General features: G+C 46.1%; 1 protein-coding gene across 3 annotated transcripts in view; it reads left to right on the top strand.

The window, feature by feature from the left end:
- PTPN3 (protein tyrosine phosphatase non-receptor type 3) overlaps window positions 1–11,104 on the top strand; it is a 113,024-nt gene extending 101,920 nt beyond the window's left edge. For all 3 annotated transcript variants that reach the window (XM_066627906.1, XM_066627907.1, XM_066627908.1), the window contains 2 exons: window positions 6,300–6,435; window positions 7,610–11,104. In XM_066627906.1, coding sequence (XP_066484003.1) covers window positions 6,300–6,435; window positions 7,610–7,687 — 214 coding nt within the window. In that variant the 3' untranslated portion in view covers window positions 7,688–11,104. The remainder of the gene's footprint in view (window positions 1–6,299; window positions 6,436–7,609) is intronic.
- The last annotated feature ends 15,203 nt before the right edge of the window (window positions 11,105–26,307 follow it).

Consider the following 26,307-nt stretch of genomic DNA (forward strand, 5'->3'; position numbering starts at 1 on the left):
CATGTTGTTATTCTTGTCCAAAAGACTTTGTTCTCATGAGTAAGTCATCGAAGTAAGGGTAAACTGCCCCCCCAAGTGCGAAGATGAGCTACAAGCGCAACCAGGATCTTAGAAAACACTCTTGGCGCCGAAGGTAAGCCAAATGGAAGAGCCTTATACTGGTAATGGGAGCCCTCATAGCAAAAGTAGAGAAAATGCCTGTGTGCCAGAAGAACTGGTAGGTGAAGGTAAACTTCCTGGAGGTCCAGGGAGGCAAGGAAGTTGTTACTCTGAATTGCCAGAAAGATGGACTTGAGGATCTCCATTTTGAAATGCTGGTGATGGAGCCATCGGTTGAGTCATTTCAAGTCCAGGATGGCTCTAGTGTCCCTGGACTTCTTGGGCACTGTGAAGGATTGGGAGTAGACTCCCTTGCCCTGCTCAGAAAATGGAAATGGAAAAAAAACTACTTCTATGGAGTAGTCCTGACACGTGGTGTCCTTCACCCACTGATCTGGGGTTATGGAGTCTTACCTGTGAGCAAAGAACTGCAGGCTTCCTCCTATTGGGAGCTCACAGGATTTCAAGTAGTCATTGCTGCTTGGATGTAGACTTGGCAGGGAAGAGGCTAGATTGCTGGGAGTGAGGCTTAAAGCTGGATTTCTATGGCTGTTAGATGGGGTGCTGGGATTTATAGCAGGGGTGTCCAAACTTTTTGGCAGGAGGGCCACATCATCTCTCTGACACTGTGTCAGGGGCCAGGGGGAAAAAAGAATTAATTTACATTTCAAATTTGAATAAATTTAAATAAGTTTACATAAATGAATATATTAGAAATGGAACTTATATGAATGAATGAAGGTCTGACAATAGCTCAGGGCCTATAAAAGACCTTGCACAAAGCAAGGCTGGCCTTTCCTTCGCTACCACTGCTGCATCACAGACATGAAACGGGAAGAGGTGGAAGGAGCTCTCGTCCACAGCTCACATGAGAGGTAGAACAGTTGCCCTCTTGCTGAGAGCAGTTGCATCAGGCCAGCACGGGTTCCAGCAAGTCTCCGGAGGGAGACTGGGAGCTCCCTGCAGGCTGGATTGGGAGTCCCTGAGGGCCGCAAGTGGCCCCTGGGCCAGGGTTTGGGCACCCCTGATCTATAGAAACCATTGGCACCAAGGGAAGATTGGGAAGGCTGCCGCTGCTTGGAGGTGGCCTTGGTAGGCCGGGAGGAGAAGAAGCTTGCATTTCCTCTTGGTCTCCACTAACAGAGGATCTAGGTCCTCTCCAAACAGCTTGGATCCATAAAAAGGGAGAGCCACTACCTTGGCATGGTAAGCTGAATCGACGTCCCAGTTACAAAGCCAGGTGCTCCTACGAACCACCACCCCAGCTGCCATAGTCCTGGCTGAGCGCTGGATGGAATCCATGATAGTGTCTACTATGAAGGCAGCAGCAGAAGCCATCCTCCGAAGGTCAGAATGGGCCTGAGCTGACAGCTTGTGCTGTTTCTGTGAAACTATGCATCCATAGCAGTAGAGCCCTAGCAGAAAAGGAGGAAGCCACGGATGCTCTAAGGGAGCTAACAGAGGCCTCAAATACCTGTCTGGCTGCCACTTCTATTCTTTTATCCACTGGGTCACGTGGTAAGCCCTCACTGTCTGATGTTAAGACAACATCCTATCAACAGAACCAGACTCTGAGTCAGAAATATCTACCTCCATCCTATCGTCCAAATCTCCCTCAGATCACCAGGAAGGTAGTTTCTCCCATAGAGAACCTAAATTGTACATTGAGAGCATCAGCATAATGGCACATATCATGGATCTGAAATCCAGTGCATAAAATGCCTTGTTTAGTCAAGTTTAGGTACGCAGGTGGTCTTGCCAATTCTGCTGGTTTTCTTGAAAACTGCATTGAAAACCGTTGTCTGTGCCATCTACATAATTCAAGTTCGTGCTGATGTACAAGATGAAGGGTGCATTCTTGTTTAATCAACCACAGCCAAACTCTCTGATTGTGGAACATTCATTGTCCAGTAAAATTGAAGGCTTGGCGTCAACAGACTTGGAGAATAGAAAGCTAGACAACATGCCTTTGGTAACTGTTTTTCTTTGTTGTAAAGGGAAAATTGTCCAAGCTTATAGTGTATTATAATAGTGTCAACTGCCAACTAGTGTCAATAGTGTATTATAATAGTGTATAGTGTATCCAAGCAACAACTCTTAAAACACCTGTACACCTCTGGCTGTATTAACATCTTTGGGCTGTGTCAACCACATGAAATCTCAACTGGAACGAACTCAGTGGATCAAGTTTATGGAAGTTCTGCTGGGTTTTGCACCTATCTTCCACAGTTGAAAGCCACACCATAATAATTTTCATTATGGAATTTTAAACATCACTGTTTCAACCTGCACATCAGATTCCATGACTCCTTGGCCTTATGATATCCACTGTGGCAGTTGACACATCTGCACGGGAATCCTTTACAGGGATCATTTCTGTCACTGTTCTGGCCTTGGATATATTCCCAAGAAGTTATCATTCCAGACTAAGTCCTATATTCCTTACAGTGGTAGACTCTTCCAACCCAACATTTTGGGCTTTTCCATTCCACAACCAGTCAAAACCATGTTGTTGGCAACCTTCAGTCTCGAAAGACTATGGTATCGCACTCTGAAAGGTGGTTCTGGGTGGTTCTCTGAAAGCGTCTAGTGTGGCTGAAAAGGCCGATTCGGGAGTGACAGTCCCTTCCACACCGGGAGCAAGTGCAGTCTGTCCCTGGTCTGTCTCCCTGGCTATGGGCCTTCCTTCTTTGCCTCTTTGCCTCAGTCTGTTGGCCAAGTGTCTCTTCAAACTGGGAAAGGCCATGCTGCACAGCCTGCCTCCAAGCGAGCCGCTCAGAGGCCAGGGTTTCCCACCTGTTGGGGTCCACTCCTAAGGCCTTCAGATCTTTCTTGCAGATGTCCTTGTATCGCAGCTGTGGTCTACCTGTAGGGCACTTTCCTTGCACAAGTTCACCATAGAGGAGATCCTTTGGGATCCGGCCATCATCCATTCTCACAACATGACTGAGCCAACACAGGCATCTCTGTTTCAGCAGTGCATACATGCTAGGGATTCCAGCTCGTTCCAGGATGGTGTTGTTTGGAACTTTGCCCTGCCAGGTGATGCCGAGGATGCGTTGGAGGGAGCACATGTGGAAAGCGTTCAGTTTCCTCTCTTGTTGTGAGCAAAGAGTCCATGACTCACTGCAGTACAGGAGTGTACTCAGGACGCAAGCTCTGTAGACCTGGATCTTGGTATGTTCCATCAGCTTCTTGTTGGACCAGACTCTTTTGTGAGTCTGGAAAACGTGGTAGCTGCTTTACCGATGCGTTTGTTTAGCTCGGTATCGAGAGAAAGAGTGTCGGAGATTTTTGAGCCAAGGTACACAAAGTCATGGACAACCTCCAGTTCATGTGCAGAGATTGTAATGCAGGGAGGTGAGTTCACATCCTGAACCATGACCTGTGTTTTCTTCAGGCTGATTGTCAGTCCAAAATCTTGGCAGGCCTTGCTAAAATGATCCATGAGCTGCTGGAGATCTTTGGCAGAGTGGGTAGTGATAGCTGCATCGTCAGCGAAGAGGAAGTCACGCAGACATTTCAGCTGGACTTTGGACTTTGCACTCAGTCTGGAGAGGTTGAAGAGCTTTCCATCTGATCTGGTCCGGAGATAGATGCCTTCTGTTGCAGTTCCAAAGGCCTGCTTCAGCAGGACAGTGAAGAAAATCCCAAACAAGGTTGGTGCAAGAACACAGCCCTGCTTCACTCCGCTTCGGATGTCAAAGGGGTCTGATGTGGAGCCATCGAAGACAACAGTGCCCTTCATGTCCTTGTGGAAAGATCTGATGATGCTGAGGAGCCTGGGTGGACATCCAATCTTGGGGAGAATCTTGAAGAGGCCGTCTCTGCTGACCAGGTCAAAAGCCTTTGTGAGATCTATGAAGGCTATAAAAAGTGGCTGTCATTGCTCCCTGCATTTCTCCTGCAGTTGTCTAAGGGAGAATACCATATCAGTGGTGGACCTGTTGGCTTGGAATCCACACTGCGATTCTGAATAGACGCTCTCTGCAAGTACCTGGAGCCTCTTTAGTGCAACTCGGACAAACAGCTTTCCTAAGGAGAGAGATGCCGCGGTAGTTGTTGCAGTCACCCCTGTCACCTTTGTTCTTGTACAGCGTGATGATGTTTGCATCCCTCATGTCTTGAGGTACTCCACCTTCTCTCCAGCAGAGACAGAGGATTTCATGCAGCTCAGTGACGATGATCTCTTTGCAGCACTTTAAGACTTCAGCAGGGATGCTGTCTTTCCCAGGTGCCTTGGCAAAGGCAAGGGAGTCCAGGGCCACGTGAAGTTCTTCTAGGGTTGGTTCACTGTCAAGCTCCTCCAGCACAGGCAGGCACTCAATGTTGTTCAGCGCTTCTTCGGTGACTACATTTTCTCTGGAATATAGCTCAGAGTAGTGCTGCACCCAGCGTTCCATCTGCTGCGCCCGATCCTGGATGACCTCACCTGCGGCAGAGGGGCAATTTTCTTCTGTGTTGGACCTACGGCCTGGTTGATACCATCATACATCCCCTTGATGTTGCCCGTGTCAGCTGCTGTCTGTATCTCGGAACAGAGCTGGAGCCAGTAGTCGTCAAAACCATAGCTTACCAGCATATTGTTGTAAAGAGGAGGAGCACACTATGGCTTCCTCAAAGTCAACAGGACTCTGTCACTGCAGCAAAGGATGACCCACATCTACTTTTTTTAATAACTGCTAACCATCCTCCAAAGTGCTGAAGTCCTTACTATCTTTGACAGACCAGGTAACACAGATTCTAACAGTTATCGCAGCAGCCATATACTTCATCAACAAGGTGACACAGCATCAAAAACCCTTTGCAGTTAGTTTGCGCAGTTTGGGACTGCTGTATATTACAGCAGTTTAGTACTAGAACAGTCTATGTCGTTGGGGTGTCCAACAAGATCTATTGATGTTGCAGAGCTTGTGACTAATGCAATCACCCATAAATGGAACCTCAGCATCAAAACCTTCTGCCCTACAGCTGCAGTGCCAAATGCCAAAAATGTTACACCTGAGCTGGACTCAGTCTTTGCTCCATGTGGAGATGCCTTCCTAGTTCCATGGGAAGGGTGTCTATTCCATGTTACCCTCCCATTCAACACCAAAATCATCAAGATATGCAAGTGTGACACTAATTGCAACTTGATAATACTGTGGTGTCCTTAAGAGCACACTCCACCAGGCTGCCACCAGCCTGAAAGATGTCTCATCCCTGGAGCATCCCTACAGAGCAGCAGATGATCGACCTTTATTAGACTTTTCCCTGGACATGAGGTTGAGAGCAGATGCCTCATTGGGGCATGCTGTGCTGCAGAACCATAATCAATGTGCATCCATCTCTAGGTAAGCGTATAAAGCCTGCGAGTCTCTACCAGTGTGACTACTCAGAGACAATACAGAGGAGGAAGACAAGTTTCATACCTGTAACTGTACTTCTTCAGCTGTGATACCACAGTGTGTCTGCACAGGTACCATTCAAAGAACTTATAGTTACTGGTAAATAACCTGTCCTCTTTGACACTGATGCCAAAGTATCCATTAAACAGATTGATGGTGGATGGCGAGAACTGACTCTGAGGAGGAAAGGGAATCCCTTTGCCTGCTCCTAGTTAACTATAGTTCAGCCCCTACATACACACTGGCCCTTGGAGGGGATGAATATGGAATCTAACTGCTATATCCCTGGAAACAGGACAAGAGGTACCTTTTAAAATGGTGGCTCTCTCATATTTAGCAGGGGACCAGCAACTGTCCATTTTCATTCCAGCATTGTATTTCTCCCAGTGACTGTTCCTGTTCTCTCCCTTGTATTTCTTTCTAGATTGGAAGCCCATTTGGTACAGGGAACTATCTTTTCATTCCTTTTTGCTATATAAACCTCTTTGAGAACTTCTTGTTGAAAAAAGGTTAATAAACTGCTACCTCTCTCACTCGCTGTCTCTCACAGACACATAAAAAGTACTAAGCACAATACTTAATCTGAATATATTGTAGTTTTAATTGTTAATTACTAAAATATAAAAGCCATTTTTTTGGATTTTTTCTTGCAAATGTACAAAGGACAAGTGATGGTAAGTGTTGCATTGTATTCAGTGTCTTGTTATCTTTGCAAGAGATTTCTAGGCTAATGAAGTGTTGAAGTTGTAATCTGAATACAGTACAAAGCAAATGCTTTGTGTTTCATGCAGTACTGTTGCTTACATCTTGCAGTGCTGGAATAGGCCGGACTGGAGTATTGGTTGCCATGGAAACAGCTATGTGCCTAATTGAAAGAAATGAACCTGTTTATCCACTGGATATTGTACGAAAAATGAGAGACCATCGTGCTATGATGGTGCAAACATCAGTAAGTGAGAGAAACAGGAGCATTTTTTCGTGTGCTTTACATTCATAATGACAAGTTGAGTCACATTTCTATATGTTTGATCTCTAAAAAATCTCTTTCAAATTGATAGTATAAATGCTGTACTCAGTGCTTCACCTTAGCGATGTGTTGAACACCAACAGCTTATTTACAAAACAAGGAAACATCTTTGAATGTACAAAGATGATATAATATGATTTCCAGTCTTTACCAGTTATGATTTTGATAATTATACATAATAAAACAAGGCAGATAATTCATCAGCTGAGCTAATGTTTCCTGAAACGTAAACCTGGCAACAAACATTGCTTGTTGCAATGCTGGTTGCAGCAAACATAGGTTGGTTCAAACATAACGTTCTGGTTCAATGAAGAAGTCTTTTGTGAATGATAGGCATTATTGTAAACTAAAGCCAATTATATATTGAAGAACTAGCGGTTGATCCTTGCTTTGGGGAAGTAACAGTTGGTCTACCAGGGGTCTCCAAACTTTTTGACCAGAGGGCCGCATCAAATATCTGACATGGTGTGGAGGGCTAGAAAAAAAATTTAAATATAAAATTTAAATAAATAAATTAGAGATGGAACTTAGATGAGTGAATAAATGAATGAATGCGCTCATTCATTCAACCTCTGTGGCCCTCAGAACACCCTCCAGACACAATCAGAGCACAGTTCTGGTCATGTTCAGTTGAGTGGGCCAGAGGCTTTCAGGGGACAAGAGTTTGGCCATGGGCCAGAAAGAGGCTTGCTGTGGGCTGCATCTGGCCCTGGGTCTAGACAAGCAGGAGTATTACAGGATTCCTTGCTTCTATTCCTCTCCTCTGCCACTGTATTTTTAGGTACCAGTAGCTAGCCAAATAGAGCAGTTTTCAATGAAACTTCACTTATAACTGAAAAAAAATTGCTGCTGTAGTCCTGCTGCTGTTTGGCTTAGACCTTTAAAGCAAGACTTAAAACAGTAATGTCTTTTCCAGCAAGAAAGAGAATTTGTTGAAGTATGACAGCTGTGCATGCCTCTATCCTGCTGTTAAAAGCCACATAACATTTGCAGTACTGATGTATTTAACAGAAGGATGAAAGATGAAGGCTGAATATTACTATTATATAACTGCAATTTAACTTGAATGTTAAATTTCAATGTTTCTTTCCTATAGAGTCAGTATAAATTTGTCTGTGAAGCTATTCTTCATGTTTATAAAGAAGGAATAGTTCACCCACTGGATTCTAGTTAGCAAGACTATGAAGAAATGAAGATTGTCCTTCCTGAGAACACGTGACTCAAACCCAAATGGTTTGTGGTTAGAAATGATGGTGGAGCTCTTCAGAAGGGAAATGAGCAAGTTTGTACTCTGGCACTTTAAATTCTATAGCAAAATCACTGAATCATGTACTATATATAAGAAACAGGTAGGTTTGCAAAGGTACGTGTTGTGGAACATACACACACAGAAGCCACCTTGTACCTTCTGTATGCACGTTTTATTGCCTTAATTTTGTTTTCTTTAGAAGTTACTGTAATTCCAGTGCTTACCATTGTAAACTGGAAAGGACAGACCAGCAATAGCAAAACACCCTGTTATGTGAAGTGCCTTCATCTCCTAGAGAGTTTACTTCACAGTTTACACAAAATTGAATTTTCTGATAACAAAGAAACACTGGCAATATTTCTTAGCTTCTCGAGGCTTTTTTTCTGAAGTGGAATCCAAGGGCTGTCTTGTGAGGCTGGAGCAATTACATTATAACCTTTGTAAATCTATCTGCATTGGTATGAAATGTTCACAAACCAATCATAGATTGCGTGAAACAGAGAACAGTGCACTGGAATAGCTTCATGTAAGAGCGCATGCAATCCACATCTTATGCTGGTTATTTATGTGCCCTTTGTATTGCTTTTTATCAGTGGCGTCACTAGGATTCGCGTCACCCAGTGCAGGAGGCCTGCACGTCACCCCATGCAGTGGGCGGGGCAACACCCCAGGTGGTGGGCATGGGGATGTACCATTGCCCTGCCCCCACTAGTTTTTTGGCTGTACCTTTTGTTAGAACACAGATATTTCATTGTGGTTTGTTTCATTGCATTCTGCATGAAATTATGCATTGATTGATATATAACATGATGCTATTATTTCTCCAAATTCTGATTTTAGTGATTTTGAAAACTTGTAGAGTCTCACACACACACACACACACCCCGTGTCAACTTACTAATGCCTTATTGCAGCCGTTCTCAAACTTTTAGCACCGGGACCCACTTTTTAGAATGACAATCTGTCTAGGACCCATTGGAAGTGATGTCATGGCCAGAAGTGACATCATCAAGCAAATTAAAATAAATTATAAATAATTAAATTAAAATGAAAGAAATAATTAAATAAGGGGGAGCCAGTCCTGTTCCACCAAGTGAATCTACTCTGAAGTAAGTCCTATTGTGGTCAATGGGGCTTACTCTCAGGAAAGTGTGGGTAGGATTGCAGCCTGTGAGCTCAAGCCTATGCATGTTTACTCAGAAGTAAGTCCCATAGTGGTCAATGGAGCTTACCCTGTAGTCTGCCTGCAATAACACCCGCCCCCCCAAAAAAAAGAATCAGTGAGATTTCCAGCCCTCCCCAGTGCCCAGTGTAAAGTTCTTCTATTTCAGGCACATCAAGATAAAGACCCACCTGGCTTTGCAAATGCAAAATAGAAAACATTCCCCTTACCAGCTGAAGCCTCTTTCTTTGTCCTTTTTAGTGGGGGGGGGGCTGCCTTCTGGAGCATTTGTTGCACTCCAGCTCCATCGGATCAGGACCATTCTGGTGTCCTCACATTCCCATTTGCCTGTCCTGACCACCAGCCAAGGCATGTCTGGCTACTCTTGAGTAAACATAACTGTGAGGCTGCTTCGCTTTCCGTAGGGCTCAATAGACTCACAGCTGGGAGGGGGACCTCCTTCTCGGGTGTTTTTTGGGGGCTGCATTCATTGGATCAGGACCATTCTGATGTTGTTGGAGTCCTCTCAGCCTGCCCTTTCCGATGGGCTATGGCAAGTACGCCTTCTCACGAGTAAATGCACGATATGGCTCACTTTCCATAGGGATCCATTCATTTTTTTCTTTCCGGTTTTTTGGCCATAACTTTTGAAGGAAAGGAGCTATTTCAATTCTGCTTTTTGCATTGCATTCCACTGGGAATTCTACATCCAACGGTGTATGGCATGATGGGGTAGCTCCTAAAGCCACAATTTTAGCACGTCTCCCCCCCAGGGCACATCATCCCCTGGCGCGTCACCGGTGCAGCCCGCACCCCCTAGCTTTTTATCTCTAGTTCATATTTCTACATTCTGTGTATGTACTGGTGCTGTTTTTTTAAATTCTGCTTGTATGACTCCCTCTTTAATCTGTTTCCATTAGTCTTCAGATGCAAATGGCTAACAATTATTGCACATGGCTGCTAAAATATCTTTACTGTTAGCATAAACTGGTTTAATCCAGTGTTGGAGAACTATTTACTGCTGAAATGAAAATACTATTGCTGCTAAAATGTGAAAGGGCATAAATGTTCTAATATTTAATTATTAAAACAATGCCCTTTGGTAAAAGTACTCTAACTGTGGACCAGTTTATCCACTGTGGACCAGTTTATGCATTTGCTGCATTGTTGTTCTGATAAAAGACCCCCTTGTGGTTGTCTCCTAGGCCCCCTCAGGAACATATGAGTGCTTGTATGACATGGTAGGGCTAGATCTTGTGGATCTGTACATGTTGGCATCCCGTCTGAATACTGTTACTTGCATTTGGAAGTACCTATGAGATCCAACCTACATTTGGATTTTAGAGGAAAACATCATCTCTGTCCGTGCAACAGCAAGAAATTCCACAGCAAAAAAAAAACAGGAACAGCAGGGAGTTAAGTCATTCCTGCCCAACATTGCATATATGCAACAGGGACCAAACAAGTACACCTGCGGGCCGGGTAAAAATGGGTTAAGTGCTGTTTTATTTAGACATATGCTTGAAAGCACTTCTATGGCTAGGATGAAGAACTCTATAGATTTTTACCCCAATGAAGAGCCACGGCTCAAAACATACTTTATTCCTTGATAGATAAATTAACTGCAGCTTTGGAGGTTTTCAAGTGGCGATGCAAACATCTGTATGATAACGACATGGGCCACAGTGGGAGTGGCTTCTAAGCTGCAACCACACTACAAAGATAATGGGTATGCATTGGCCTTTTTACATAGTACTAGTGAAACGTGGAAACAAATTTGAATGAGTGTAAATATTTTTATGTAAAGTAAGAATGAGTATAATTTGATTTAAGGTACATTGGTCTCAGTTTCATTTCAAAGGGGAGAATTTGAAAAAAATAATCGCACCAAAGGTATTTCTTTGCCCTTGTTGATAATTCCTCTGTTAGTGAAATGTAAAGAAACTCTTCCATAAGGGTGTATAAAATAGTGCTACACAAAGACAGGTTCTGAGGAAAACCATCTAGAAATTTGAAAAACATTATTTGTGTGCACACGCGTGTGCAAGCATATGTAAATAAAATCTGTATTAAGAGTGAATGTTTCTTTTTTGTATGTAACAGTGAACTGTAGATGTATTATTGTAGCAATCATCTGGATTATTTTTTCCCAAGAAGCATTTTTATTATATGTGAAATCAACAGCAATTTGAAAATAAATGTAATACTTTACAAATAATGGCACATGTGCTCCTTTGCATTGCAAATCCATTGTGTGTAGTGACATGCATGGTGGAGTGGCCTCTGTCTGTTTGGTTAACCTATCCATGAACTATATTTGTTGGAAAGGCAATTGGTTATTTTTCTGGCTCTCTTTTATTTGAATAAGGTTTCATCTGCGATTGTTACATTGAACCACTGTTGCCTGGTGGTTTGAACTTGGCTCCTGGAGCTAAATGGACTTCTGTTTTGAATTTATCTGATATCGAATTACTACCTTTTACCTTTTGCAAAATGTTGCATGAAAGTTGAATAGAAAATTTCAATGCTGTATTGTTGTTGTTTATAGGTTGTCAGGATTCCCCTGACTTACCTGGGAATAGAGCCGCCCAGGAGCCAGCCCTCAGGCTGGACAGCAGCAGCAGCTGGGGGAGGGAGCCTAATGGAGCCATGGGGTGGCCACAGGCAAATCCTCACACCCGCCAGGAGGGCAGTAATGAGGCCAGAGGGGACTGGCCTCCAGACTCCTGGGAGCAAGCTATGACAAGCCACGACTGGGCACTCAGTGGCAAACCTGGCCTGTTCCTGAACTGGGCGCTGGGGCCGTGGGGGACCAAGCCAGCCCCTGACCAGCTGGGCAGGCCTCTGACAGATGTCATGAAGCTTCGGGGCCCACTGTTAACCCCTTGCCTACTAGTCTGCGGGGGCAGTATCACACACAAGCCCAACCCATTCCAGGGGCGAGGGGGTGGGCAGTAGTCCCTTTAGCCTGGCTGGCAGGCGGAGCAGGAAGGTGAGGCACAGGTGAGAAGAAGGGAGAGAAGGCTCAGGTGGCCAGCATTATAACCCTCACAGGGAGGAAGGGGTGGAGCCTAAGGGGGCTGGTCTTCAGCCTAAAGCCCAGCCTGACCAGGGATGAAGGCAGAATTGGCTAGGCTACTGTCTGGAGCAGATGTGGGCTAGCCTATGAGCCAAAGCAGCCTGGGGCTGGGAGAGTCCCAGACAGTGAGGAGAAGGACCTGGGTGATACAACCCCCTTCCTCCACAACCCTACTTCCTCTACAGCCCACTTGGGCCAGGCCAACATCACTGAGGCCAAACGCTGAGGTGTCCCACCGCTGCCTCTGGTGACCTACGGGGTCCCCCGTGTCCCAGGCCTGACACAGGTATTTGATGTCACTGCTATCACTATACTGAAACATGACTTATTCCCTCTATATTAAATTGAATTTGTTAGCAGAAGCATTGTCTAACAACCCAATCCTATCTATTGTTATTATTAATTTTGCTGGTACAAGTTCGAGTGGACCGAGGAAGGTGGATAGGATATTCACAGCACTGCTGCTCCTGATTCTGCTCCCTTCTCTGGCCTCAACAGACACCCATCCCTGCCCCAGTCTCCACCTGCACTCATACTGACTTAACTGGCATGGTGGCTTTTCCTGGGGCTGCTGGCACATGGCTGCAGCCACTCGCCACTTGCAGCAGCAGTCTGGCCGTATGGAATGGCTCATTACCTTTACTGACCACCATAAAGCATGGACCATATAGCACGCCTATAGGATTGGGCACTGCCGCTGTTTGGCATTGGACCCAAAATGGCAGACCCAAAATAGCTTCTGATGGCCAAAAACCAGAACAAATTGTGTTCTATTGTCTAATGGACAGCCATTTTGAATTTGGCTGTTAGAAGCTGGGCTGATGGCAAGAGGCCTCAGACCTTCACAAGCAAAGAGGGAGTCCCTGCTTTGTCAGTGCAATCACCTCCTTTCACTCTCTTGTCTGTTCCTTAGAAAATTCCATGGGCAACTGCACCTCACTTGCACAACACATTTTGACTCTAAACAAAAGCCACCTGCTAGCAGGTTCTTGATTTGCAGCAAATAGGTTAACACAAAAGAAGTTACCCTCTAACCCTACCTATTATCAGATTTTATGACCAAATTCAATCAAATAACAATGCTATGAAGCAACTGGTCTCCTGAGCTAGCTATCACAGCTTCAGCAAGGTGCAAGAAGAATACAAAGACTCATTAAGGGATCAGGGTTGAGCCATCAAGCCATGAAAGACTCCTTGTGTCATTTTGTCCTTTGCCCTTTGTTCACCCTCCTGCCTTGCTCTCTCTTTCTCGGTTCATTTTGTTTGGCCTGATACTGTTGTGTTAAGCCACCCTCATTCCAGCCAAATATAAGAAACACTTGTCAAATTGGCAGCCAGGATCAGTAACCTCTGCTGTGTGTAACATTTTTCTCTCTTCTCTCCCCAAGAGCAACCAAAGTTGCTATGCCAGCACAGGCTGGACAGTCATTCTTATGGTCTTCATTGCAACATGTCCCTGGGAAAGCAGCTCCACTCTCTTGCCCTACATCCCCCCTTTAAGGCTATCACCACACTGTTGTATACTTGGTCTCACTCCCAGGGTTTTGGGGTGCTCAGAATTGTTGGTTCTGAACCCCAGAGCCCTCAAAGATCCCTGTTCAGTAGTACTGCCACCACCCTGAAAGAGCCAGTGTCTCAGTCCAGGGAAACCAAGACCCTCTAGGCCTGTGGTCAGCAACCTGTGTTTTTAGAGCTGCATGCGGATCTTTCAGTGGTCTGCTGTGGCTCCCAAGTGGGGGCTGGAAGCGGGGCGCCTTCCCCGCGGCCGCTGCCCAGCCAGCCCAGCCCCGAGGGCGCCTCTCTCTGGTGCGATGTGCTGCGGGCGCTGGCTGCTGGTGAGTGCAGGGTCGGGGCGCTGCCCTCGCCCACAGCAGCTCCTTTGGCAGGCAGGGGCAGTGGTGCTCTCCCGCACCTGCTCTCCGTGCCCCACTGCGAGCAGGCGCAGGGGGCAGCCGGGCACCTCTTCCCTGCGCCCTTCCTTCCTTCTCCCTGCAGCAGGCAGGGGGCTGAACCGTGGGACAGGGCCGCTGGTGGCAGGTGCGGGAGGCGCTTTGCAGGGACCCCTGTGGCCGGGCAGGGAGAGCTGGTGGCGCATGGGCTCAGCGGGGAAGGGCGGGTGAAAGTGGGTGAAAGTGGCAAAGGGGGTGACAGAGCGCCTCTCTGTCACTCCCTTTGCGAAACTAATTACTATGTAAAAATACAAAGGCATTTCTGAGGCAGATAAGCCGTGCTCCGAAGCCTCCTCTGACCCCTCCCTGCAACTTGGAGTGCTCAGCCCAAGGTGCACGTGCACCTCCCCTGCGCCCAGGCTGGACTCTTCGCACCCTGGCACCATTCCCCTCCCCCCGGCACAGAGCAGGCAGGGGGATCCTTCGGCTCCATCCCTCTGGCAGGCTTTGTGATGCCCTTTGCCTTAATGTTGCCCCCCCCCACTGCAGAAGAGATGGGGTGACCGACCCTGGAGCTCCCTGGAGTGCGCCTGAAAGGAGTGCACACTTTCCTGGGAGTAAACCCCATTGAACTGAATGGGACTTACTTCTGAGTAGGCATGCTTAGGATTGGGAGCCGACTCCGGAATCAGCCCCTCTGGCCTTCAGGCAATTTCTCTCCCGGTCAGTGCGCCTGATCATGGAAGTCAGTCCCTCTGAAACCGACAGGGCAGACTTCCCAAAAGAAGTCTGAGGGTGGAGGATGCGATCCTAATATTACACACACTGACTAAGGAGGAAGCCCCATGGAAATCAGAGAGGCGCTTACTTCTGAGTAAGCCTGCATAAGTCTTCCCATTCGATTCAGCGCAAAACAGCATCTGTCAGGTTTTTTTCCTCTCCCCTGACTCCACTTTGGAGTCAAACGAAATCCCATTGATTTTAACACACTATAGTTTTTTTTATACATAGCATAAAGGTAAAAAAAACTATATATGCAGTGTTATCTTCATTTTAGATGTCAAGAGGGTTTTGTGGCTCCCGAGGTTTTCTTTTCTTCAGAAAACCGGCACAAATGGCTCTTTGAATGTTTAAGGTTGCCGACCCCTGGACTAGATAAACAAACGTAATCATAGAATATTAGAGCTGGAAGATACCTTAAAGGTTATGTTCTATGTTTAGTGATTCATGAGCTTAATCTCTTGCTCTTTGCTGCCATTCTCAGATCAATGTGCTCAAATTGTGATGGTGTAATTGTAGCATCTTTCAGCATGCGTGTTTGCCATTTCTGGTGCTAGTTGTTCATTCAAACTGTCCACCTAATTGATGTTGTTGTTAAGAACATAAAATATTTACAAGCCTTTATGAGTTTCTTAGGCAAAATTCACCTAGGATGTGCACCCACCACCTGTCTCACCAAGAGGTAGCTGCTCACCAAGAGACAAGGAACAAAGACCTGTCCTCCAGAAGTGGGGCTGGAAGCTTGCCCCCTCAGCTTTTCCCTCCCCCCTGGAGATCTACAGCTGCATTCCATCCTTGATGGGCTTCTTTCTGGCTGCCTAGGTGCTACATAATCACCTTCCATTGAGTTGTAAATTCCTAGCAGCTAGGAAATGCAAGCCACTTCCGTGTTACTGTTTTAGCTCGGTTCAGGCTTTGCAATGCTACTAGGCCTAAACTGTACATATTCATGACACACACCCAGGGCTTGCTTCAATCCTACTTTCCAGGTCAGATACGCCATCATGAGGCAATGTGGACTAACTTGCACTGGCTATTTAGCAAGTGCAGGTACATGTAGCCACTCCGGGAAAAAGGTCAAATGTCCCCTTACAATAAGACGACCACCAGTGTTGCAACTTCTCCCATAAGAAGCAGTGTAACCCTTGCTGGTGTTGCTGCATCAGTGTGGGGGATGTTGGATAGGATTGGGTTATCCATGTGGTTTTGCCTCTAGTAAACTGAATAGAGGAACAGTAACATCACAAGAGAAGAAGCTTAGGAGTGAAGTCCTGATTCTGTGCCCTTGCCAGGCCTACTGCAGACTCACTTGCTCTTGCTCCCGTGTGCTACAAACTCCAGCTACCTATGAGAATTGGTTCACATCCAGTGAGGTTGGTGAAGGAGAAGTAAATGTTATCATTATTTTTTTATTTTACAGAATCATCAATAGTGCTTTACAAACTAACATAAGTAAAAGCTCCTGACCAGAGGAGCTTAAAATCAAAATTTAAACATCAATAGCTCTTATACTGTTTCTCATAATGAATTCCTTACTGCCTGTACTGTTTTTGCTGAGAGAGGTTTAATCTTGACCTTCAGAAACTCTACTAAATATATGGCAGTTATGCTTTTGCTTTATTTTTTTCCTGAATGAATGCTTGTGCCTGTAAAGACAAAGGGCTTTGTCTGTGGATTGTTTAAATCCTGCTGAAATATGTTGCTGAGATACCACAGGAAATGAAACTGAGTAGGGAAGAAAGAGTACAGAAGTTAAAATACCTAAAAAGCAAAAGAAAAAATGTTGACAACATCCAAAAGTGACTTATTTTCCCATTTCCATTGAATCAAAATGTGTCTACAATGTCATAATGCAGCTTTAAAATTGGAATTGCAAAATGCCTACATGTGTAAACAATTTTCTCTAAGTAACGATGTGCCCCATGTGGCAGTGGTGGTCTGAAAAATAAAGGGCATCAGAGGACTGTTTGACCAGCAGTGACAATGTTTGGAGTATTCACCAAAAGAGAGCAGACCCTCATTGTTATTAGCTGTTACAAAAGGAAGGATGGCTAAATGTAGTTTATGGCAAAGACACATTTGATGATACTGAAGAGTCAGTATTGGGGGGGGGGGATAGGGACATGAGTTGGAAATGCAGCTTCATTGTGTGGTGCCATGGGATTTCCTCCCCTCCCTTGCTTACTTGCATGAGGCACATTGTCCTTGCTTTCACTGTTGGGGGAGGGGTGGTGAAGTGGGGAATTCCATTTGAATGTGTGTGGAGTCCTCCTTAGGCAGAGTACTTACATAAGAAATCTGAGAAGACAAGTGTTAACAGCATATTTTTCCATACAAGTGGCAAGAGGCCAGAGAGCTATGGCCCCATGCTGTGTACCTTATAATCTGAGATGTACTCCCCTGGTATGGGCTTTAGTACTGGAATTGGTGTGCTATTATTGGCTGCTGAGTGTAGTCTGTATCCTAAGTTTTACTATAGGAAAGTGGGTGGCGCAGAGGGGGCACAGGAGTTGAGATTTTTTGGGTTTTTCCCCCACCTCAATTGTTTCCTATGAATTTTTTGCTTCTCATACCAGCTCTGTTGTCAATGAAGTGTTCTGCTAACATTAGGAGCGTATCATCTGAAGAGGGTTAAGGATATGGCATATGACAACTCATTCTGCCCACCTCATTTGGAGGTTTCTACCAGTGGTAATTGCAAAGGCACTGAAGACAGCAATAGTGCTGGTGCCAGTGCAAGTGCAGAGTGTGAGTCCTGCTAGTGGGGCAGACCCCTTTGGGCTGCTGCTCAGAATGCCAAGCAACAACCACTCCACTCACTCAGAAGCAGAGCTCCCCATGCAAGGTAGGCGAATCTAGGGAGTGGAAGCTTACAACCCCACTAGGGGGACTTTTCCACAAGGCAAGGTGGGGGATGGGAAATCGGGCCTGGACATAAGACAGGATCTAGGGGAGGGGTCAAGAAACAGGAAGGGGAGGGTTGGCATCATACCCAGGGAACTTATAAACTTCCATCACAGTCTCCACTTGAAGTGCAGACTGCAAGCAGCATTCAGTGAGGACCTACTGGCAGTTGCAGACCTACGATTAGGTCCAATGGGGCAAATGCCCCAGGCGCAAGCCTCTAGGACCCCACAGAAGCCTCTCTGAAGCTCCCGACGGGGTCGGAAACCGTGCTTCCGGTTTCCTGGAAGCACAGTTTATAACAACGGGGAACCTCAGAGTGGTTTTTCGGGCGCATCTCTGGGTCACACGAGGCCCCGTGAGCCTCAGGTGAGTGTGGGGAGCGTGGATTTTCATGAGGGGGGGCGGTGACAGCCCACAGGAGAGTGGCAACATACCATGGGGGGCGCCATCGTGGACCTTTGCCCCGGAAGCAGAGCTTGGGAAGTCTATCACTGCCTACTGGCCAGCCCTGTGACTAGAGCAGCAGCCCAAGCAGAGAACTCAGGGTGAGGCTGAACTTCACCCTCATAAATATTCAATTTAAATTATGTTCATATGCAAACTAAGAAACAACGTTAATTGATGTTTAGGGTCATGATTGGAAACTAAATATGGATGATGCTTTAACTCTCCTTCCCTGCAGGAAATAAATTTTTTATTCAGTTGTACCTCCAACCAGTGGTGTATCTAGGTCATTTGACACCCAGGGCCAATAAATTTTTGTCAGCCTCATATGGCATAATTAATTAATTAGACATCCCCCTAGAATGTCTCATTGTTCCGTTTTGCGTTAAGACAGTGGTTCTCCACTTTTAGAATGACAATCTGTCCGGGACCCACCAGAAGTGATGTCATGGCTAGAAGTGATGTCATGGCATGACATCATCAAGCAAAGTAAAATAAATTATTATAAATAAAGAAAAATAAATAAGGGGAAGCTAGCCCCATGCCACCAAGTGGCCTGCCTGCAATAGCATCCCCCCCCCCAAAACAGTAAGATTTTCAGCCCTATCCAGGGCCCAGTTCAATATTTCATATATTTAAACCGAGCTCGGCTGATGCAGGGGTCTGGGGGGGGCGTGCGGGAGGGAGGTGTTCCAGGGTGTGAGGAGGATGGGCAGAGGGTAGTTCCGGGGATGGGCAGGAGGGAACAGAAAGTAGGGCTGGGATCCGGCTGTTATGCCAGATCCCAACCCCATTCCCAAGCAGCATGGAGTGGCTTCAAGCCGCTCCACTCTCTTCGGACTTGTGCCACCTCAGGAGGCACATCAGGAGGTGGCACAAGTCCAAGGAAACCCATAGGGGCTGCAGTGACTTACCCAGAGGTAAGGGGAAGGGTATCCCCTTACCTCTGGCTGAGCTGCTTTGGGCACCTATCCTGCGTTGGATACAGCGCAAGATAGGATTGTGCTCCTAGTTTCACTTTCCATAGGGCTCACTACGTCAGCAGACACTCACACAAGGCTTCCTGCACCCCCGGAAGGTTGCAGGAGACTCTGGTAAGTCCAGCCAAGCCCCTGCAGCCCCCTTAGCGACGTGATCCTGGGGATAGTGTTGCCACCTTCTCCCTGCTTCCTTGCTGCCCTGCCCCTTAAGGGGGCAGAGGCCAGGGCTTCAGGCTGGGGCATCATGACGCCCCAGTTTGAAAAGCCCTGGTATATGGTATATACAGTATAATGGTATATATGGTATTATATGTGGTATATATAATGGCATATAACTATTCCTAAAAACCGTGATTTTAGCGATGTTGATCACTTGTGGTGGCACCCCTCAAAACCGAAACCTAGGGTAGACTGCCCCCCGGCCCTCGCTAGCTATGCCAATGCCTCCAATTACAGAAATTTTGCTGATGCAGGTCCAAGTAATAAGGTAATAAGCTCCATCAACTTTCTTCCTGTTTGGAGAAGGGGAAAAATAGCAATGTTTTTGTGCAAAACTAGAAATTTAGTTGATTATGGGCGCAGTCCTAAGGTGCCCTTGGGCCGACACAAGTCCCATAGGCATGTTTGCACCTCCTCGAGAGTCAGCTGGGCCAGTTCAGGGATGCGTGCTGACCCACAGAAGCCAAATCCAGCCTCCGTGCTGACCTCGAAGGGGAGGCTTGGATCGGCTGGGCTTGGCTGACGCAAGGCTCTGGGGAGGCGCACTGAGGCGCAAGGAGGCAGGATTGGGACCTGGCAGATATGCTAGCCCTGCAGAAGTGGTGCAAGTCCAAGGAGACCCACTGGGGCTGCAGTGGTTTCCCCTTATCTCTGGCTGAACCAATTTTAGACCCCTATCTTGCACTGGATACAGCTCTGGGTCAAGGTGGGAAATGCCCTGGAGGATTTCCCCCATTCCTGTGGGGGAGAGGGCAACATCCACGCCCCAGTGCCCTTTTTTTTTTCTTCAAGTGCAAGAAGCTAGGAGCACTGCCATTGGCTTCTTTTGCTTTTTTTTTTTAAAGCTCGGTGGCACCCCCTCATTTTTTCCCCCTTCTTCCCCTTTTAAAAGGGGGGCAAGAAGGAGGGGCAGCCCAGAGTGATATAGAATTACAAGACCTTTTTGCTCATATGTTTATACTTCAGCAAAATGATATTGGGAACTTGTGAAGTGTAGTGGTTCAGAGTAAAAATTGGAAAGTTTCACTTCTGCTGTGAACTTACTAGTTTGAGGCAAACTACTCCGTGTGGACCCAAGCTGCATCACTGGCTCTGGAAAGGGAGTTAGGATTCGGGGGGGGGGGGTGCCACTGCCTCCATTTCCCTCCTCCTCTTCATCTCTTCACACAGAATGTGTGCTGCATTTTGTGGTGGGGGACTGCAGTGTACCCAGAATTATGCAGATAATGTAATATCTTAATTTTAAAATATTAAAATATTTTATACATTTTAAATTTCCTATCTGTCCCTCAATTTTCCCTATTTTTGCAACAATCCAGCTATATAGTGGTCTATAAAAACTGCAGAATCCTTTTTGCCCTTCTAAGACTATCTAACAGATGCATCTTACCTGCGTATTTTACAAAAAAACAAAGAATCTTAGGGGAGAGACAAGGAACAGTAACAAATTGAGAAATTAAACATTGATGAAAATTAGGGCAATGAAGGAAAAGTACCAGCTTAGAACAAAGATCCAGTGCCAGTTGCAAAAATGGGTTAGGTCAAGGACATCAAAGTTATAGTGTATAGGAATCCACTAGAGAGATGTTTTAATATCAGTTTGCTAAAATGTCACCATAATAGGGAATTTATCACTAAAAAGATATCTCAACACAAGGAGTACTTAAAAAAAATATACTTGCAGATCTGCAGAAATAAGCTTCACTGTGAAATTTATAACCTAAAAGGCATGCATTGGATTGAGACATGAACAGGACCTAAGCAATAATGCTTGATCTCAGTCCAGATTATCTGCCAAATTCCTTCTCCCCTGTGCACGTGGCTTCCCCATCAGTTTCCTGTTTGGTAGTACAGATTGAGCATCCCTAAACCGAAATACTCGGGAGCAGAAGTGTTTTTGGATATCAGATTTTTCCATATTTTGGAATACTTGCATATACATAATGAGAGATCTTGGGGATTGGGCCCAAGCCTAAACACAAAATTCATTTAAGTTTCATATACCTCTTACACACATAGCCTTTAAGGTAATTTTATACAATATTTTAAAATAATTTTGTGCATAAAACAAGGTTTGTGCATGAAATAGTTTGTTTCTTTAGGCAAAAATGAAAAAGTCATGTTGGTGCTCAAAAAAGTTCTGTATTTTGGAATATTCCATATTCTGGAATTCTGGATAAGGGGTGCTCAACCTGTAACCTTAGTTTGTGCAATATTTGTGATTAACATTTGTCCTCAAGCCAGAATTAGAAAACGCATTCTGATTCTGGTTTGGAGGTGCTAATCATAGCAAGTGCTAGTCATAATGTCAATTCAGACATTACAGCAAGCTCTTGATCATATCTAGCATGACAGACACTGGAGAGAGAGATGGGAACACATGGCGGTTTGCAGTTATCTAAACAAATATTTAGAAGATCATCCAAGGAATTTAGGGCCCAGTCCTATCCAACATTCCAGTGGCTGATGCAGCCACAATGTAGCCCCAAAGTAAGGGAAAAATGTTACCTTGAGGAGGTCTCTGTGATTTCCCGGAGCTCACCAATCCAGATTATTTTTGACTGTCTCTGGCGGTACAAAATCTTCACCTAGCACCTTGCCCAACTTCAACTGGGTGTCTAGTCCTTGAATTTCTGAGACAGACATTGGTGGCCATAATGGGATACCCTCCAGGTCAATAGAAAGGTCTCTAATAGCAGCATCAGGGTCTTTATATAGATCATAAAAATAATTCTCCCAGATCCCAGGCTGGATATAGCAATTGTATGAGGATAGTCCATCATAAAGAAATGTCTTTATATGACATTGAAACAGTTCTGAATCCTGTTACATACTACAACAATCACTGGCATTTGTTGATACCTATGTCCTTCTAAACTATTTTCCAGTATCATGGAAATTAACAGTGGGACAGTAGAAATTGACTCTCTGTGCCCTTATGGTAGCAAGAAGACTGATATTGAAAAATTGAAAGCATAAGTCCCCCCCCTACAATTGGTCAATTGACTGAAGACCTTTTGACCTATCAACTTTTCAGCTAATGGTTTACAGACCACAACTGTGAATGGATATATTTGTGGATATTTGAAAGACTTTCCTGGAAATGTCTGTGTGTAGCATGTGAAATATGCAATAATACTGATCACTTAAATATCCTTATTCCCCCAACTTCCCCCTTTTTTGCAAACAGATACATCTTAGTTTCTCTTTGTAATGGTCTTGATATATCTTGATTTCCATTTGCAATTGTTTTGTTTGTATTCATATTGTGTTCTTAAATGTAATTTTTTATCTCTTACAAAAAATGAATACTTTTAAGAAAAACTAGTAAAATGCCTGCCACTTTAACAGGTAAATTATCTATGGAATGAGGATTTGTACATTGTAAGAATTGCTGGCATTCCCAGAGATGGTTTGCATCTTTCCTGTAGCAGCCCTGTCTGTGTGAAGTGAATGGTAACAATTCATTGTTCTGGAGCAGGGGTGCCTTGCGGCCCTTGAGGCCTCTCAATGCAGCCCTCAGGGAGTCCCCAGACTCCAGTGAGCCTCTGGCCTTCCGGAGATTTGTTGGAGCCCACACTGGCCCGATACAACTGCTCTCAGCTTGAGGGAGACTGTTTGACCTCTTGCGTGAGCTGTGGGATGAGGACTCCTTCCACTGCTTGTTGTTTTACATCTGTGATGCAGTAGCGGCAGCAAAGGACAGGCCAGCCTTGCTTTGTGCAAGGCCTTTTATAGCCCTTAAGCTATTGCAAGACCTTCATTCATTCATATAAGTTCATCTTTAATATATTCATTTATGTAAACTTATGTAAATTTATTCAAATTTTAAATTTAAATTAATTTTTTTTCCCCGGCCCCTGACACAGTGTCTGAGAGACTATGTGGCCCTCCTGCCAAAAACTTTGGACACCCCTGTTCCGGAGAAAGAAGAAGGGTTGCCACCATTAGAGTGGGACCTATTCTACTTCCAGCCCATGGTGACCTCAGCCACTGAGCCAAGTCAGCTCCTATCTATATAGTCCCACAGCCATTTGGCAACATGAATTAGTAGCACTGGTGGGTAGCAGTCCTCACAGAGTAAAACTGCCTCCTTTCAAGGTTCAAGCAGCTACCTCATGAGGAAGCCTACACCATGGCTTCCTCATGAGGAAGCTGCTTGAACCCTTCACTAATGAAACTTTGCCGTATCTCCAAAACTAGATGTGATAGGGCAAAACGGATGCCATTTTTGGAATCAGCACCCCAAATTCATATCAAACCACCATAAATTTTGGGGAAAACTTTTCTGACCCTCCATTTTGTAGGCCTGTGTAATCCTCAACATGCCTGGACACATAACTTTGGTAATTGATTTTCCTCTTGGATACTTAACAGCTTGAGAAATGGCATGATTAATTATCAGTGTAGTACCATGAACATGCATCATGACTTTATGCTGTAGCAGACAAAAAGCAGGTCTCTGCCTGAGGAGTCTCCAACAGATCTAAAGGTGTTGTTAGTTCCATTACTGCTGATTTCAGCCCTTGATCTGAACTTGGGTTATATGCCATGTCAGAGTAGAAAGACAGGGCTTTCAGTATATGCAGCCTGATTCATAGCAGTCATGGCTACTGGTTAGCGCACCCACTCCCTTCCTGCTCCCCTTACTCTCTTGTTCGGACATGCAGCTGAATGGGGAAAAGTCTTGGTAGAATGCAATCCACTGCCACTAATCCAGGTGATAAGGTCAGACAGAGGGGGGCCATCTGAGCAAAAAGACCCTCCCACGAAAATACTGAATCTCAGGGGTCCCTATTAAAGAAACACTGGCAGAGTGAGAAGTGAAAATCCACTGTACTCCCATGCCAGGAACTAGCAGGATGACCAGATACAATGGAGGACAGACTATACCTTTAACCTTTGTACAGAAGAGGGAATTTTGGCAGGTGCACCTTTTTAAATCCTTCCATGTTGAACTGCACCTGCCAAAATTCCCTCTTCTATATAATGGTTAAAGGTATAGGCATTTTGTTATCCACTGTATCTGGTCACCCAGGGAACTAGGCAGACCCAGGCTTAAAATATAGACAGTTTATTAAAATTCTAACCAAAAAGGGATAATAATAAACAAAATGGGCAAGAAAAGCATATAAAGAAGAGATCAGTATGGCAGAAAAACATAGAAGTTTTCAAAAAAGTTGCAATAATAATTGTCACCAGCAGATGGAGCTGGGTTGCTATGGAATCTCATTAAATCAAAACTGTTGCAGTTAAACCAGAGACTTTGTACATGAGCTGGAATGACTGCAAACAGGCAAAAGCAAAGTAAGGCATTATGATTACTAGCTAGATGTATTCCCTAATTCAGTGGTTCTCAAACTTTTAAGGAGATTTGCTCCCTAAGTAAGTCTTTGCAGGGGAGGGGCCAGGGCAGTGAGGCGATCCCAAGGATTGCGTCACTAAGGGGACAAGGGAGATGCTTTTTACTCACTTTCACTAACATTGGGCTGCTGCAGCCTCCAGGAGGCACGGAGGAGTCCTGTGCAGCCTTCTGCAGGGCTCCCCATGCTCCTACCTCTGCGCTGTCCTCATGGGAGGGCCTTGTGTCGGCTGAGCTCAGCCAATGCAAGGCTCTGGGGTGGGCAGGGAGGAGGTGAGAGAGAGGCATTCTGGGGTGGGAGAGAATGGTACAGGGGTGGGTGGGGGCTGGGACCAGGCAGATATGCTGGACCCTAGCCCCACCCCCCATTCCCAAGCAATGCAGAGCAGATGCAAGCTTCGCTCTCCTTGGACTTATGCCACCTCCAGAGGTGACACAAGTCTGAGGAGACCAATTGGGGCTGCAGCAGCTTACCCAGGGGTAAGGGAAGAGTTTCCCCTTATCCACTGAGCCACTCTGGGGTCCTGTCTTACACTGGATACAGCACAGGTGTCCTGGCCTGCCTGTTCCAGCACAAGATCTGATTGCACTGTAAGTCAGATAGAGATTAAAAGAGGAAATGATTCTCCATCAGCAAGGCCTGTTCTTCTATGGGCACAATCTCATCTTGCATAGAACAGGCAAGCCAGGGGATGGATGGGGGATACTCTTTTCCCTCTCACCAACACCAGAACTAGGGGACAGCCACTAAAATTGAGTGTTGGAAGAGTTAGGGCAGACAAAAGAAAATACTTCTTTATTGGCATGTAATTAGTCTGTGGCATGTAATTAGTCTGTGGAACTCCTTGCTGTAGGATGTGGTGATGGTGCCTGGCTTAGATGCCTTTAAAAGGAGATTGGACAGATTTCTGGAGAAGTCCACCCCAAGTTACAAGCCATGATGACGTCATGGCTGTCCAGTCTGAGAGGAGCTGGTCACTCATCGTGAGGGCCAGGTAGGAAGTTTTTCTCTCATCCAGACTGGCCCGGGATGGTAGTTCTTTTGCCTCCCCAGACTGGCGAGCGAGGGAGGGACGGGGTGTTCATGCACTCCCAATGGGTCTCTTGTGTCCCATCAGGTGTCCAAGTGCAGCTCTGCTCCCCCCAACGTCCCTTCCTTTCCAGCTTGGGAACTCCGCCCGTCTGAACACACCTGCAGGTTCCTCCCAGGCGCACTGCTGTTTACTCTGCGGGTCTCCTCCATGGTGAAGTGCAGGCTGGCCTACTCAGAAGACTTGGAGTCAATGGGGCTTCCTCCCAGGTACGTGGGGACAGGATGGGGCTGGGACTCTGCAGCTGCGGGAGTGCCCTGGAAGTAGGGCCACTGATCGGCGGGACCTGCTTCCGAGTACAAGCTTCGGGGCTCCTTCCCAGCGTGTTCTCCGGAGGCGGCTCCGGGGCAGGCGACGGCAGCAGCGCGGCGTGCAGGGGGACCTTGGAGCCGAGGGGAGGAGCGAGGCGGCAGGTGCGACCAGACTCGCAGGCGGCGCGGCCCGGGCGAGGAGGGGACTCCGGCTAGTCCCTCGCGGCGGGCGGGCGGCCCCGCCCCGCCCCGCCTCTCCGAGCAGCGCCGCCACTACAGGTTGTCCTCCGGCTCTGCGCAGCGCTGCAGCAGGAAGGAAGGAAGGCGGAGCGGAGCCGAGCGGGGAAGGGAAGGGCCGGCCGGGGAGCAGGACGACCCCGC

Source organism: Tiliqua scincoides, chromosome 5, assembly GCF_035046505.1.
Source record: "Tiliqua scincoides isolate rTilSci1 chromosome 5, rTilSci1.hap2, whole genome shotgun sequence".
NCBI classification, from domain to species: Eukaryota; Metazoa; Chordata; class Lepidosauria; order Squamata; family Scincidae; genus Tiliqua; species Tiliqua scincoides.